Source organism: Oncorhynchus masou, chromosome 12 (genome assembly GCF_036934945.1).
Source record: "Oncorhynchus masou masou isolate Uvic2021 chromosome 12, UVic_Omas_1.1, whole genome shotgun sequence".
In the NCBI taxonomy this organism is placed as follows: Eukaryota; Metazoa; Chordata; class Actinopteri; order Salmoniformes; family Salmonidae; genus Oncorhynchus; species Oncorhynchus masou.
In genome coordinates, this window is record NC_088223.1 from 36,509,232 (window position 1) to 36,525,850 (window position 16,619).

At 44.0% G+C, this 16,619-nt stretch overlaps 2 protein-coding genes across 2 annotated transcripts; both read left to right on the forward strand.

Annotated features, from left to right (window-relative positions):
- Nucleotides 1-439: 439 nt before the first annotated feature.
- On the forward strand, nucleotides 440-5,813 carry LOC135549980 (tubulin beta chain). Its single transcript, XM_064980394.1, has 4 exons — nucleotides 440-615; nucleotides 3,460-3,568; nucleotides 3,920-4,030; nucleotides 4,202-5,813. Exons 1-4 carry the CDS (start codon nucleotides 559-561, stop codon nucleotides 5,257-5,259), a joined length of 1,335 nt encoding a protein of 444 aa, XP_064836466.1. The 5' UTR covers nucleotides 440-558; the 3' UTR covers nucleotides 5,260-5,813.
- A 904-nt stretch (nucleotides 5,814-6,717) lies between these two features.
- Nucleotides 6,718-16,252, forward strand: LOC135549981 (uncharacterized). The gene is made up of 9 exons (XM_064980395.1): nucleotides 6,718-6,821; nucleotides 10,010-10,068; nucleotides 10,438-10,458; nucleotides 10,620-10,892; nucleotides 11,237-11,536; nucleotides 11,728-12,015; nucleotides 12,316-12,494; nucleotides 15,474-15,572; nucleotides 15,779-16,252. The coding sequence occupies exons 2-9, from the start codon at nucleotides 10,023-10,025 to the stop codon at nucleotides 16,199-16,201; spliced, it is 1,629 nt and encodes a 542-aa protein (XP_064836467.1). The 5' UTR covers nucleotides 6,718-6,821; nucleotides 10,010-10,022; the 3' UTR covers nucleotides 16,202-16,252.
- The last annotated feature ends 367 nt before the right edge of the window (nucleotides 16,253-16,619 follow it).

Here is a 16,619-nt window from a genome sequence, read left to right on the forward strand (position 1 = left end):
TATCAATATGTACGTCATGTGTCTTGGCTGATCTGATTTAAGGAAATCAATTGCTGTACATAATATCACTGTTTTATTGTTTTATTCTAGGAACTATTTTCACATCTAATAGGGGGGGGGGGGTATTTTCCAACAATACCTTTTTGCATTAATAGACAATTTTATATGAGTTTTACAAGGCAAGTCATACAGTTCATGATCATCCAGATTAGAAAAAAATTGATAGCGAGTGCGCTGACTCCATGTCCTGCCAGCTCCAACAGGGCAGTGTAACAGGACGGGACGCGGCACTCCCTCTCGACTTCCGGCCCCTTTCTTTACCGTAGAGAAACCCCGTTGATTTTCTTTCCTCAGCCAATCAAGATTGGGTTTCCGAAGTCCTCGACCAATCATTAGCGCAAACTTCGGGTTGGCCACTGTCCAGGCTTTTACATTTGTTGTCCCGCCTTACTCAAAGGTGGAATCCACATATTTCACAGTGGTGAGTGTGTCAACAGCGTCGACATAACAGCACTTCAATTTATTCTCTTGTATTTTCTATTACTACACGCTTACAGAATGAGGGAAATTGTACACATTCAGGCCGGGCAGTGCGGTAACCAGATTGGGGCCAAGGTAAGAATCTTAAAAACTTAAACGAACAATGTCTAGGCTTACATTTGGGAATTAATAAAAAATGCATTGTAAAAACTATTTGTTGCTTCTCAAGAAGTTGTATTCTAGGCTATGGGTATTTTAAGTTTTAAAAAATCCACTTAGCCTAAATGTTGAACATTCAATGCAGTATATTCCGTTATGGTCTCTTTTTCTAACATGAGGCCATTTAAAGTGCTCAATGGATGAAGAGTGCCGGAATGAATATGCCTTTTGTTGTCTGCTTTTCTGTCCAGTTGTAAAGTTTCTACGTCGTTTTTGTTCTTTATGGGATATACAGTGATCTTTTGCCAATGTAAACTAGTCTTAGAAGAAAGCACAACTGGAAAAACGCTGACAGTTATTTTATTATGGTAAGATATCCCCGGGACTATTGAGACGTGATTTCGCTGGGCGTCTGTCTGCTTTTTCTGCCACGCTCATTGTTTCGTGTCTGGAATAGCCTTTTCTTCAATAGACTACGAAAAAGAGATGTCTAAAATGAAGACTTTAAAACACAGATGAAACGAGACATTTATACACAAGAATCTTAGTCCTAAAGTTATGACACGGTAGAACAACTATAGCTTCACAAAGGCTAGTTCACCCCCCGCGGTTTACAGATGTTGACGCGCAAAGATTGCATTTTCGAGACTTTTTTTTTGTGTTTTGACAAGTTTACATTTCCTAAACTTTTAGTCTCAGTAGACTATGTGTATTCCCTTGCATTACACATTTAGTTAAGTAGGCTATGTCTCTAGATAGCCTCCTATAATACTATTGAGTCATCTTTAGGCAGTGGCACGAGTCAAACTTTAAACATAACTTGTAAAAGAGTAATGGGCTTTTTACAACAAAAACGCATGCCCTGTTGCGCATTGACACGTCGCATCTTGGCTGAGTACGCATAATAGACCAGTAAAATAAACCATTATTAACGCGATGGTAATTTAAAGAGAATAGCGGGGACACTACAGCTGTCTTATTGGGGCTGAATCAACGTCCTTTAATATAAGGGGAAAAAAGTGGAAAGTTGCTGAAGCTGGCAAGGGAGAGATTAATGATCGGGCTCCCGAGTGGCGCAGCGGTCTAAGGCACAACATCTCAGTGCAAGAGGCGTCCTTACAGTCCCTAGTTCGAATCCAGGCTGTATCACATCCGGCTGTGATTGTAAGTTCCATAGGGCGGTGCACAATTGGTCCAGCGTCGTTCAGGTTTGGCCGTGATTGTAAATACAATTTTTTTTTTGTAACTGACTTGCCTAGTTAAATAATAAATATAAAACGCCAACAACTGTGAAGGGGACTTCTGTGGAGGGATATGAGCAGGCTGTGGACTATGAGAGCACATGACATCATTTAAATGACTAATGCTTTTGTGATAAGGAGTCGAGTACACACTTAAGTGTAGCCTATATGTTTTTATCCACAATTTAGTTATTTTACACAACACCATTTGGGAACACCAGCCATAGAGGATCCAGTAGGCCAGTGAAATGTCATCAACATAATGTAATATCCACAAGGCCTCATTAACTCTCTTTAAATATGCTGTCTATAGCAAATAGCTACATAAGTCTATTCAGGCCTACCCTTTGTGGTGAATGGAATTTTGATGGGAAACAGAGTGTGTCAATAGGCTAACTTGGTAGCCCTAACTTGTTGATGTGTTAAATGCGAATGTGTATTGCGTATGTGTATGGTAAAGTGGGGTGAAAGCTCAAAGAAGTGTTTCATATAGAACAAGGTTCTCGCTCTCTCTATTTCAGATTAGGGTCAGTTGAGTTCGCATCAGTCTGTCCCAGTAGGCTAATTCCTCTGGGATGGTTCCACTTTGCCCGTTCACATGGTAGCCTACAGAGTATTGCTTCTCTCTCTCTCTCTTGTTCAGCTGTTTATAACACGTCTTCGTGGACAGTAGATATTCTAACGTAAGTATAGAGTTGTTTTAAGCAGCTCTTTACGCTCATCTCTTGAGCTGGTCTTTCACTCCAAGGCTAGATGTTTCTCCACATCACTCCAATCTCTTGTTGTTGCTGCAGCCCTCCCAGGTCAGAAAAGTGACATCAGTAGTAGTGACACGACCACGGCATCACATCCACACTCATGCATCTACACACACTTCTCAGACTTCGAAATACCACACACACACCATAGCTTTGCAGTGTGACTGCGATGCTGAACTAACGAATACGCCGAGCACACCACAACTGTCATTGCACTGTACGTTGCACAAGGGGGGGGGGGGGGGGGGACTCTGTAGCCTAGCTTGAAAAGCACCAATTCAGCTATAGAAATGCGGTTTTGAACGTGCTGCTCAATGCCTTGTGACTGCGAAGGCAATTATTTATTGGATTTGCCTTTATACTCCCTGAGAGAATTCTCAGGGAGTGTTTTTCTCCAGCTGTGGTAGCTGGGAGGTCAGGAGCACACATCTGTGCCAGGATAGACAACCCAACTGGATAACATTTTGAATAGTTTGGGAATTATGTTGTGTATTGAATATCCATATGGTATATGTTTCAACTTAACATAATAGAGTGTCTTGCATGATGTTTTGTATGTTATGTGTTGTAGAGGATACCTTGTATGGTATAGGGTCTTGTTCACCTTTACAGCAATAGTCATTTTTTCATGACATTTCTAATGTAATAATATAGTAACAACATTAACCAAATGTACTACCACTAGCTCAGCTTCCCAACCACTTGACCTCACACCACCCCACATTCTGTTGGTAGTTCAGCCACTGAGCGCAACCTGCATTTTAGCAGTGCTGGCCTGTGTCAATTCAAGCCTCTCGGTTGACATGTCTCGACCTCTTTAGTTCTGGGAGGTGATCAGCGACGAACATGGCATCGACCCCACAGGCACCTACCATGGAGACAGTGACCTGCAGCTGGACAGGATCAGTGTCTACTACAACGAGGCTTCAGGTAGCACATCTCTACCCTCTACAGTTAAAGAACATTTCAACAGAAGAACATCTTTGGTGCTTACACGGACATGTACATATATGCAAACATTGTATGCATTTATTCTATTGAAATTGTGATTCATTTCAATTCTATCCGTAATGTAACGTACTGCGTGAACATCTCAATGTGGCAGGGGATACTGGATAGGGTCACACAATTCGTGGACTAGTGGTGGTGTACAGGACGTGATGTATTTTGTCCTCCCCCTGGTGGACAGACAGGAGCTCCTCTCCACTTGACATCAAATAACCCATTGTTCCCTGCAGTATTGAGCTGGTGTGTGTCTCTCTATCGTTGTCTCTCATGGAGGTGGCAAGTATGTACCCAGAGCGGTCTTAGTGGACCTGGAGCCCGGCACCATGGACTCTGTCAGATCCGGACCGTTCGGGCAGATCTTCAGACCAGACAACTTTGTGTTTGGTAAGGAACTAGAGGGGTTTGGGTTTAGCACTGCTTGGACATTGAAGGGACATATCACTTTTAGTTGGCACATAGGATAATGAAACACAAGGAAAAAAATCATTATGAAACAGTCCTGTCATTTCAGGTGTTTGAGGTCTTTATGTCCCTCCTTTCCTCTGATGTTTCTAGGTCAGAGCGGTGCGGGAAACAACTGGGCAAAGGGCCACTACACTGAGGGAGCAGAGCTGGTGGACTCAGTCCTGGATGTGGTGAGGAAAGAGGCTGAGAGCTGTGACTGCCTCCAGGGTTTCCAGCTCACCCACTCCCTGGGTGGGGGCACTGGCTCGGGCATGGGCACCCTGCTCATCAGCAAGATCCGTGAAGAGTACCCCGACCGCATCATGAACACCTTCAGCGTGGTGCCCTCCCCTAAAGTGTCAGACACTGTGGTGGAGCCCTACAATGCCACCCTGTCAGTCCACCAGCTAGTGGAGAACACAGACGAGACCTTCTGCATTGACAACGAGGCTCTCTACGACATCTGCTTCCGGACCCTCAAACTCACCACGCCGACTTACGGAGACCTCAACCACCTGGTGTCGGCCACCATGAGCGGAGTCACCACTTGCCTGCGTTTCCCCGGTCAGCTCAATGCCGACCTCCGTAAACTGGCCGTCAACATGGTGCCTTTCCCCCGTCTCCACTTCTTCATCCCCGGCTTCGCACCCCTCACCAGCAGGGGGAGCCAGCAGTACCGTGCCCTCACCGTGCCTGAGCTCACTCAGCAAGTGTTCGACGCCAAGAACATGATGGCCGCATGTGACCCGCGCCACGGTCGCTACCTCACTGTCGCCGCTGTCTTCCGTGGCCGCATGTCCATGAAGGAGGTGGACGAGCAGATGCTCAATGTCCAGAACAAGAACAGCAGCTACTTCGTTGAATGGATCCCCAACAACGTCAAGACCGCCGTCTGCGACATTCCTCCAAGAGGCCTCAAAATGGCCGTCACCTTCATCGGCAACAGCACGGCCATCCAGGAGCTGTTCAAGCGTATCTCTGAGCAGTTCACTGCCATGTTCCGCCGCAAGGCCTTCCTCCATTGGTACACCGGAGAGGGCATGGACGAGATGGAGTTCACTGAGGCAGAGAGCAACATGAACGACCTGGTGTCTGAGTACCAGCAGTACCAGGACGCCACCGCCGAGGAGGAAGGTGAGTTTGAGGAGGAGGCTGAGGAGGACGCTTAAAGACGGAGTGAAGCAACACGAGCGAGGAGGAAGAATGACGAAAAGTCCTACAAAAAGTCTGAAAAAAAATTAAAATACCACAAAAAGTGAAAAACAAGAAAAGTACGAAAAGAAAACCGGAGGAATAATATACGTAGCTGAGAAGAGGAGGAGCCCAATTGCACACCCATAAATGGAGGATCATATCTGAAAATGACCTGGAACACAATATGGAGAGGTCTAGGAATTTAATTCCATTAGACAATAGCAAGGTTTTGAAACAAGATTATCTGAAAGAACCTCAGCAAATTTGTCTGTACAGAACATTTTAGTAAATGTTTACACATTGAACTAATTATCAAATAGAAGCCATTGTTATTTTAGGTCAAGCCAGTTCGTCTATATGTCCAAACCCTGCTATAGTGTCAGGTATTGACATCTGTACTGCACTATGAAGGGCTGAAACTGCAACCTTCTTGCATGTTTAAAAAAAAAAGTATTATAATTGTTTTGATCCTTGAGAAAGTGAAAAGCAAGGTGCCTCTGGGGAGAAATTAAAAGGCATTTTTAGAAAACCTCTCTCTGTTGTTATTATTGGAAGGAAAATATTGATACTTGTGTGGTATAATGAAGCAAAAATACACTCACAAGGAATCTATTAGAAACACTTACTGTAACACCGTTGCATTGCAACATTTTGAAAATCAGGTCAATAGAAACAAATAATAAATCAATAAACTGTTGGGTGTGAATATGAATAAGCACTTAAACAGCAGACAACCCCAAATGCTCTTCCAAAAATATTGCTACCTTGTCCAGCACTAGATTAGAATATGTGGATTCCTCCGCCTGGATCTTGTGATGGGGCCCAAAAAAGGCATAAGCAGTGACAGACGAATCAGATTGTATTTGTCACATCGTACTTCTTAAACAACAGGTATGGAATTGGAGTATCCCTTGACTCCAATGATGCTAATACAAACAGTTCACCACCAGCGGGGAAAGAACTCAGGAGGAGGAGAAGGGGGGGGGAGAGTCAAAACGGATAAAAGAAAAACTAATTAGGTTGTGAATGGAGGGCCATTTTGAATTTGTTTAATTCATCAGTCACCACTGTAACTAACCCACCTATACGTGAAATATTGTAGCCTACAGGATATCTAAAGTTGTAAAATTATATTTATATATATATATATATATTCAATTTGTTGGTACTTTCCTGGAATAAATGTGTTATATTTGTTGTTATTTCATCAAACATCAAGGCAAACAAGATGTGAAGTCATAATACCATATCATAATCCCACATGAATATGAGTGGCGGCATTCCAGAGCCGAACATCCGGATTCTAACGAAATGACACGAGCTCCACCGATCATTAACAGACCACAAGCCGACAGCAACCGAAGCTCTCCAGATAATCCCGATTCGTAACACCATTGAAGTCCCTTTCTTTGACGGGTTGGGGGTGAGGGAGAGGGGGAAGATATTAAGAAGAAAAAAACAACATTTTGTAGAAAACCTTACTTTCTGTACCCCGTAAATCCCATCTGCTGTTTTCGGATCCAAGCCTGTCTGAAAGGTAATTACCAGCAATTATGATGCATCTATATCTACTCAGTTCTACTGGTTTTTTATTTCACCGAGAAATTTATGGGTTAAATTTTGCAGTTTTTTCGTTTGCTGGCAGGTTATCTGGTTGTTTTTTATGCATGTCTAACAGCTATATCTAATATGGGTCATTTAGGGCGTGATACCGGTAATGCAGCAGAGACGGGTAGGAGGACAATAATTACCTTCATCTTCACCTACAAAACATAAAATCTCATGATTATTTTACATGTAAAGTATAGCACTTCCCATAAACAAAGGCTAATAATAGAACATTTGAAACGGGGACAATGACTATTGTTGGGCACCAGGCAGCATTTCATAGGCTATTTATGCTATTTCGAAAGCTTAAACGGCGCCTCTGCACCTTCAGATTCCAGCCTATATCCTTACAATGAACACCAGAACAGACCATATGAGGAGGGTTCGTTTTTTTCTAGGCTATTCTTCTCCCCATCAAAGGTGCAGTTTATTATAGGTCTGGGAATAAAAAAGACAAATCATAAGCCTATTACATTTGATCCACCCTCCCCCTCAATCGTTTATGTAATTGATGAACGAATGGTAAGTAGTTGAATGTGAAATTGGTTATTCTTCAATATTTGTTTGACGTCCTGCCCAATGCGTTCATGCGTGGACACCCTGCCAGGACACCCAATCGTTAGGCTACGTAATTAATGGGAACGACAGATGGCACATTTTGCATAGTCGCTAAGTAAGTGTTTGGTCTGGTCACATACTCAATGTGCTGAAGAGAGAATACAGGTTTTTCAATGGCACTTGGTCTTGTGCGAAGGGGTGAACGGGGAACGCGAGTAAGGGAGCCTTTGTGCGCGTGTAATGCGCGCGCAAAAAAAAGAGGGTTCGAGCGTTGCCAAAATCCACATGGATGACAGAAATCGTAGCTGAAACGAGAAGGTTGTCTCCCCAGGTCTTCTAAATTCCTCAGTGCAGTATATTCCTTATCATTACCAAAGCTGTGTTTTATCATGTTGGGATAGCCCATGCAGCGAAGCGTGACACGCCCTTGTCGCACCACGGGTGTACAGACTGCACACTGTTTTACCGCCGAGCAATAGAAGAAGAAAAAAAGATGACGCGCGCGCGAGTATGTGATGAAGAGCGACACGGGATGTGCAACTGAAGAGATACAGTTGAAGTTGGAAGTTTACATACACTTTGGTTGGAGTCATTAAAACTCGTTTTTCAACCAATCCACAAATTTCTTGTTAACAAACTATAGTTTTGGCAAGTCGGTTAGAACATCTACTTTGTGCATGACACAAGTCATTTTTCCAACAATTGTTTACAGACAGATTATTTCACTTATAATTCACTGTATCACAGTTCCAGCGGGTCAGAAGTTTACATACACTAAGTTGACTGTGCCTTGAAACAGCTTCGAAAATTCCAGAAAATTATGTCATGGCTTTAGAAGCTTCTGATAGGCTAATTGACATCATTTGAGTCAATTGGAGGTGCACCTGTGGATGTATTTCAAGGCCGACCTTCAATCTCAGTGCCTCTTTGCTTGACATCATGGGAAAATCAAAAGAACTCAGCCAAGACCTCAGAAAGAAAATTGTAGACCTCCACAAGTCTGGTTCATCCTTGGGAGCTATTTCCAAACATCTGAAGGTACCACGTTCATCTGTACAAACAATAGTACGCAAGTATAAACACCAAGGGACCAGGCAGCTGTCATACCGCTCAGGAAGGAGAAGTGTTCTGTCTCCTAGAGATGAACGTACTTTAGTGCGAAAAGTGCAAATCAATCCCAGAACAACAGCAAAAGTCCTTGTGAAGATGCTGGAGGAAACAGGTACAAAAGTATCTATATCCACAGTAAAATGAGTCCTATATCAACATAACCTGAAAGGCCGCTCAGCAAGGAAGAAGCCACTGCTCCAAAAGCGCCATAAAACACCAGACTACGGTTTGCAACTGCACATGGGGACAAATATTGTACTTTTTTGAGAAATGTCCTCTGGTCTGATGAAACAAAAATAGAACTGTTTGGCCATAATGACCATCGTTATGTTTGGAGGAAAAAGGGGGAGGCTTGCAAGCCGAAGAACACTATCCCAACTGTGAAGCACGGGGGTGGCAGCATCATGCTGTGGAGCTGCTTTGCTGCAGGAGGGACTGGTGCACTTCACAAAATAGATGGCATCATGAGGCAGGGAAAATTATGTGGATATATTGAAGCAACATCTCAAGACATCAGTCAGGAAGTTAAAGTTTGGTCGCAAATGGGTCTTCCAAATGGACAATGACCCCAAGCATACTTCCAAAGTTGTGGCAAAATGGCTTAAGGACAACAAAGTCAAGGTATTGGAGTGGCCATCACAAAGCCCTGACCTCAATCCCATAGAACATTTGTGGGCAGAACTGAAAAAACATGTGCGAGCAAGGAGGCCTACAAACTGGGCTGTTAGGTTCCTGCAAGAACCCCCACCAACTAAGGAGGTTCCTCAATGAACCCCACCTCCTCATTTGGGACATTTTCAATCCCAAGAACCCTAAGGTTCTTCAAAGAACTTTGAGGATCTTAGAAGAACCCTTGTTGAACCCCTAGTTTTTAGTGCACTAAATTACAACCCATTGCCTTTTCAGCCTGTGTCCTGAAAATGAGATGCAAATAGACAGTTCTGTAATTTCTTCATTTATGCCACTGAAAGAGGCAATGCTTATTAAACAGCACTCTGTGTTCTTTCATGGTTGTACACTAGGATCCTTGGAGCCACTTAGATCCTCCCTCTCTCCTACTCCCCATCTCCTGTCGCTGTAGGCAGAATGGTGGCTCAAGCCTAGGCTCATGTCCACTCTAGTCTAATAGTGGTCAGCCTCATCACACGAAAGAGCTGACTAATGCCCTGAGGAACTACACACCACTCCTGTTAATTAACCTCAGGAAATGATGTCATTACCATGGCAGACTCCCAGTTACAGTAGAATTTACTAGGAGTAGATTATTACATTTGAGCTCTGCTTGTCCAGATATAAACTATTCCCTATTATGTTTTGTTAATCTTCATACTGTATCTCTACAATTTAGTTTGAAAGGTATTTGTATACTGTGCATGCATGTACAATAATTAAATCCATATTTAGATAAGGAATATCCTGCTGTAAAAAAAATGTATTATGTGTTTTCAGAGATTCAATCAAGATGAAAACAATTGGTGTTGCCGTGTTTGGAGCCGTGTTCTGCACTGGTAAGCATATTGGCGGATTAGTCACCAGTGATTTAGGTTGAGAGGCTGAAAGAGCATAAAGAATGTTTGACACGGTCACATGATTATATTAGATTTGATTCAAATGAGTACAAAATGGTTCGAGTCAATTATTATCTGCTCCTTTTTTTCTTTTTTTCCCCTCACTAATTTATGGAGGGTTTGATGTTGACAGCAGTTCTATTTTTGCAGTGAGAATGTAGGCCGTTTACATTGCAAACGTTTTGTGATATTTGCCAAGTTTAGTATCTCATCCAGTAGTACAAATGATTTCTAACTTCTTGAAGGATCTTTGTAAACATTGACAAAGAACGTAAAGAAATGCTAAAATAAACCTCTTTTACTTTACAGTTCTGACTGCATCCCTGAAAGGTAAAGTCATGCATGATCTACTGATTTTTTTTCAGAGACTGTCAAAACCTGAAGATGAAGTATGAATACCATCAGTAACTTTACCCTGATTCTGACATATTGTTCCTTAAACTCTGCATACCATTGTCAATCTCTACCTCTTTTACATTCTCTCTCTTCAGTCAAAGAAGAACACAAGATTGCTTTTTTCGGCGAGGATGTGCACATCCCACTCCCATCCCTAGTCAGCACTGATGTTCTGTTCAAGCCCGCCTCCAACCGCACCGCCGAGGTGGTCCTGATGAGGGATGGGCGGGTGGTGGGCCACCGGGCCCAGCTCAACTCCCTCAAGCACCTCATCCTGGAGGATGTGGGGGAGGAGCACGAGGGCATGTACGTGATCAAGAACACAGAGGCGCCTGCCGATGTCAAACACATCATCCTCATCGTCAGGGGTACTGTTCTTCTTCTTGCTGCACAGTTCATTCATCTTCAGCTCTTCTAATTCTTCAAATTGTTCTTCTCAACGTTGCAAATTGACTTGTTTCTATACTTCTTAAAACCACTGTTTATCCAACACATTCACTATCTAAGGTTGTATCCTAACTCTGTGCCAACTGTGTAACCCTCAGAGGCAGACGTCAATCGAAATGAACGTTTCTTTGCATTATTGACGTAGTTGCATTTGGTCTGCAATCGATTACGATCCTTGTTCTGATGCGAATGCAACTGTATAGGAAGAAAATACTCCCAAAGAGCCCTGAGTGATAGTGCTGTGCTGTTGTGTGCTCTCTGGCAGATTGCGCGCTGGAGCAGGTGGTCAGGTACGGTGAGACATACCACATCCCACTCAGTGACATCTTGGGCCCTATCACCCTGGAGTTCAGGTCCAGTCAAGCTCAGGCCAATCAGACCACGGAGCCCCCGGCAGTGGTATTGCTCAACCAGACTTCCACCCCCCCAGAAGAGTACAAGGGTCGTCTGAGTGTGTCCGAGAAAAGGGTGACTCTAAGCATGGTGCGGGGGACAGACGAGGGAAGCTTCACCGTACTGGACCGCGATGGGAAAGTCAGGAGGAGGTCATGCCTGAACGTGAAAGGTGAGATGAGGAAGACCATAGTCCGAGAGGCAGTGGTCAATGTCAGAGGGAGATAATGCTTGATCTAGGGGGTTTGAAATTGTGGTTAGTGGTGTGGGTAAAATAGGATTGACAAAGCTTGAAGACACAAGTCAAAATAAGAGCAACCAGGATTATTTGACAACCTTTTCTCTTTCCACTTGGTTCCAAAGAGCACCAGAACTTCGTCCACCTATCATATGGCAGTACTTTGAAGATCAACCTGTTTGTGGACCACACCAAAGTCAACCTCATGTACACTCCAGACTGGGACCGGAAGGACCGGGTCATACTAGAGCAAGGAGAGCTAGTGGTGCCGTTGGACCCTTCACTGGACGGCAGGCTGACTGTAGAAGGCTCCGTGTGCATTCTGGAGAGGGTCCGGGTTAGTGACATGGGCCTCTTCAGAGTGACAGACCTGTTGGGGTTCCCTGTGACCAACATCTACCTGGAGGTGGAAGGTAAACCGTGGGTCAGGGAGGAGACTAGGGCTTTAACATATAGATCCATCTATCACCTCTATTAATGGTCTTTCCTTTCCCTTTCTTATTCTTGTCATCGATGGCACTGTATATTTCACTCTCTTGTTTTGATGTTGGAACGCTCCACATTCGCCTCTCATCCATTTTTCCTCTTTTCTTTGTTCCTTTCTGCCTGCTTGTCTTTCTCCTATCTTCCTTATCATATTCCTGTCCATCCTCTACCCTTATGTCTTTCCTTTCTCCATCCTCTCTCTCTCTCTTCTTTCCTCTCTCTTTTAGCCTATAAGTTACCCACGCTGTATGTTGCAATCCTCTCCTTACTGGGCTTCCTGGTCCTCCTCTTGCTGGTGTGTCTGCTCTCCTGCCTGATAAATGTGCGGCGTCGGGCGGAGAAGGCGCGGCAAATTGCCCTCATCGCCCAGCAGGCGGGCAAGGGGGATGGAGATGCATTCGTCAAGGTAACTCACCCTAACGCCTCCTCAACGGGGGACGTTAAAGACACCATGATCCAACCCCTGTACTATAGTTAAACAGCATCTGCTTTATCATATATGTATGCTATTCTCACGTCGAAACACTTAATTTACTAACAATTATCGGCCATTTTCATGTATTTTGGAACCCTGTTACTATGATTCTAGGCCTAATATACTCGTAGACCATCGCACACTGTGACAATGGCTCAATATGATTCCAAAATTATAATGCCATATTCCTATTACACAAGTCGCAGATTGCAAAGTGATTGTAAGAGAAATAATGGTGATGGTAAGATCTCTTAAAGGGATAGTGAGACATTTTACAAAATGACCTATTGGCTTCCTTACCCTGTATGCAGTCTATGGACAAGGTATGACAGCAATTCATGCTTTTGTTTTGTTTACCTGGCCACTGTTTCAACTGCTAACCCTTTAGCATCAGTGGCACAAACCCAATGCAAGTCAATGAGAACAACATTAGTATTTTCCGCTCTTCATGTCCAATCCATCCTAAAGTATCTTAAAATTGGTTTTGAAAATGAATGTAGTTACTTAGAGATGATTTGGACATGAAGCGGGAAAATTGTAATGTTGTACCCATTGACTTGCATTGGATTTGTGCCACAAATGCTAAAAAGTTCAACCAAACCAAAGCATGGGTTGCTGTCATACCTTGTCCATAGACTGCTTACAGGGTAAGGTAACCAGTACGGAATTTTGTAAAATGTTGCACTATCCTTTTAAGTATGGTCAACGAAAGATGCCAGTGTACATCTAACTGTATTTGTGTGTGTTTGTGTGTACCTTTGCCTGTCCCGCTCTCTTTTCCTCCAGCAGTGTGCGTTCCTGTGTTCCTGTGTTCGTCTTTAGTCTTGACCTATAAACCTCAGATAATTAGTTTAATTAGACTTCAGGACCTAATTTACTTTGATTAATTTGCTGGAATTCACCAAGGAACGAAACCGGTCTGCCCAATGTCGGCTTCCTGCATGTGTGGTGCTTTGAATCACACAAAATGAGATCACTCGTATATCATCAGTCCTCACTCTCTCCATATGGCAGATTCCATCATAGTTGTAATTTCAAGTGTTTTGTCTGCAGCCCACACTGTTGCCATTGTCCACCTGTCATCTCAATCTCAATTGGTCCACACAATAGATGTCGGCCTAATTACAAATTAGGGGGGGGGGAAATCTAGTTAACGTTTTGCCTTTGCGTTACGTTTCTCCCTCTTAAAGGAGCCTCAGATGGAGCCTCTGCTTGGTGAGAGAACTGTGTTCTGGCTTCATTCTGTAGTGTTAAGTGGATGAATCTGTATTGGTGTTTGTACTAACGCTCAGGGGATGGTCATAGCGTCACTATGCTGTGTGGGCCTCCTACCACCGTCAGTGATTATTTGTCTGTGCCATCCATTCCTCACCCCTCCCTCCTTTCGCTAATCTCCAAATGGACAAATAACTGCAGCAGTTACTTATTCATGATAACTGCAGTCCTAGCCTCAGTGCAAATAAGCATACAGATGCAGCCGTCCAATACGATTCAGCTATTTTCAAGCACACATGTACATATATTGTTGTTGGGGGCAGAGTTACAAGGTAAACATGTATTTATGTGTATGCGTGAGTATGTGCTGATGTGTATTTGTGTGCGTTTGTCTAAGATCGGGGCAGTAGCGATTAACATATTAATTGGGATGGTGATACAGGACAAGATCTACCACTTGTTTTCTTGATTATATGCTGTGGTACGTTGTGAATTGCAGGATTTTTACACGTAGTTAGTAGCACACATACAGTACATGCAGAGTACACAGACATAATGTGGGATTAGGCTGTATAGTACACTGGATTAAGTTGCCACCTGGACTAAGATTATCACAGCCGTACACTCTGGTATAATAGCAATTAGTGTTCTCTAGTATTGGAATACTGTGGAGTGAGTGTATAGACCTACACATTAATTACTGCATCAAGAGAATTGTGCATTGGATGGGTTTCCTGGACACAGATTACTCCTGGTCTAAAATGCATGCTCTATGGAGAATCTCTGTTGAGGGTGATTTTTAGTCCAGTTACTGTCTTAATCTGGGTTTGGGAAGCCGGGCCAATTCAAGCACTGTAGTAATTATTCAAAGTTCGCGGCACTGTACATCCATGTAAGATCTTAGTCTTGATTACAATTATTATTATTATTATTTTTTTTTTTTTTTGGGGGGGGGGTATATTGCTTAATCAGCTACTAGCCCAACAGAATTTGTGTCAAAGGTGTGCCGTTTCTATGTTTGTTCGTCTTTGTCTGTGTCTATGTGTGTGTCGGTGTAATTTCTGTACACCTGATGCTATACATTTTTGTGTTTGAGCGTGGTGTACCGTAGATAACTGACATGTATTGAATATATTGTGACATGATGTGAGGGGCCTCTACTGTTCTAATCCCCCTGTAAGGTGTTCCCTCTGGAGGTTTAGACAAAACTATTCAAATGCAGCGGGGCTTCATGTCCCACTTCATTATGGATTTAGCCATAGATTTCTGGAGACTAAGCGACAAACCTGGACAGCTTGTCTGATTGACTTTGCGGTCGCAACAGCAGTTTCCGGCATGTTCCGACATTGATTGATCTACCTCAATCTCTCTCCTGACACACTCTAGTATGCGATTCCCTGTCCCTCAAGAACGATGGTTCCCTGAAGCCTTTTCCTCTAAACTTCCAGGGTGTTCTTTTCGAGCCAACAACTCCAGTCTCTCAATGTGTCACTATATATACACCCGATGATCTTATAAATCCATATAAGAGCTTCGCGTGCAGTACATGTGCTTTTTGTGTGCCAACTCCTATTTCCCCGTATGTATTCGTTATGACTCGCAGCGTACATGGTGAAGTGAACCTGTGATTGCTACTGTAATGTGCTTGCCGCGGCTTCCTGCTAAAATACGACCCTCGTGTGTTGTCGTCGGTAGGTTGTTCAAGAGGCCTATACACGGTTCGCTGAGGAATCCACTTTGACGTCTACGTGGGACAACAGCAATGCTACAGAGAGCACGGAGGTCACCATTAAGGTAAGCAGGGCTCAGGGGCACATAATGTGGTGGGAAGTGGTCTACCGGTGAGCATGTTAAGGTGCAAGAGGAAATGATGAACAAACAGAAATGCTGGGGTAATGTTTCTATAAGAGGCTGAAAATAACCAGTCTCCAGCGGTACCTAGACTACATTTGCAGACACGAAATGAATTATTCATGTTCCACGTTACTTTTCTCCCACAGGGTCTGGAGGTATCCAAAGCAGGTCGCTACCACACTCTCTCCTCGGACAAGAACTTCCTGGAGATGAGCGACTCGGGGGTAGAGTTCAACTCCTCCACCCTCCCGTTGGACAGCGAATGTGAGACGGACGTGCCCCATACCTTCACCTCCCACAAGCTGCTCCTCAACAACTCTGACAGCGTGGCCGCCACCATCATCCCCGAGGGAGACCAGAGTGCCAACCGGACCCCCGACTCAGCCATGAGCCCCAGCTACGTGACCCAGGCTCGGTCTGAGGCTGACGCCCCTGAAGAAGACCTGATGGGTGTCACCACACCAGAAAGGGCATCCAGTGGCGCCGAGCTGTCTGCAGCACTTGAGGCAGCCGATAAAGCTATCAGCCAGTCAGTTCCCAATGCCACTGCAGAGAGCACCACCACCTGAGCGCAAACCACCGGACACCCTGACAATCTTTACTCTTCAGCCTCAAGTACTCCCCCCTCACGCAGACATAACCCGAATCCCGATCACTGCTTTTATAAACTAAAACTACACAAAAATGCTTGGTGTAAAAATTGCCAATCTAAATGCACTCGACTTAATCTCTAAAGAAAAAATACAAGACCCTAGCTTATTAGAATACATTGATTCTGTGCATACAGGAAATGCATGTGTAACGGAGTTAAGAACGTACCGTACGCTCACTCCACAGCTAGCTTGAAATGTCGCGGATGGAGCCATCCAATTGATACCTTTTGGGAGGCTCAACACGTTGGAACGTTGTCATGCAGGGCGGTCACGTGTGTTGCGAAGCAGAGGATCACTGGTTTGAGCCCAGTATGGGGCAGTCGGACAGTGGAGG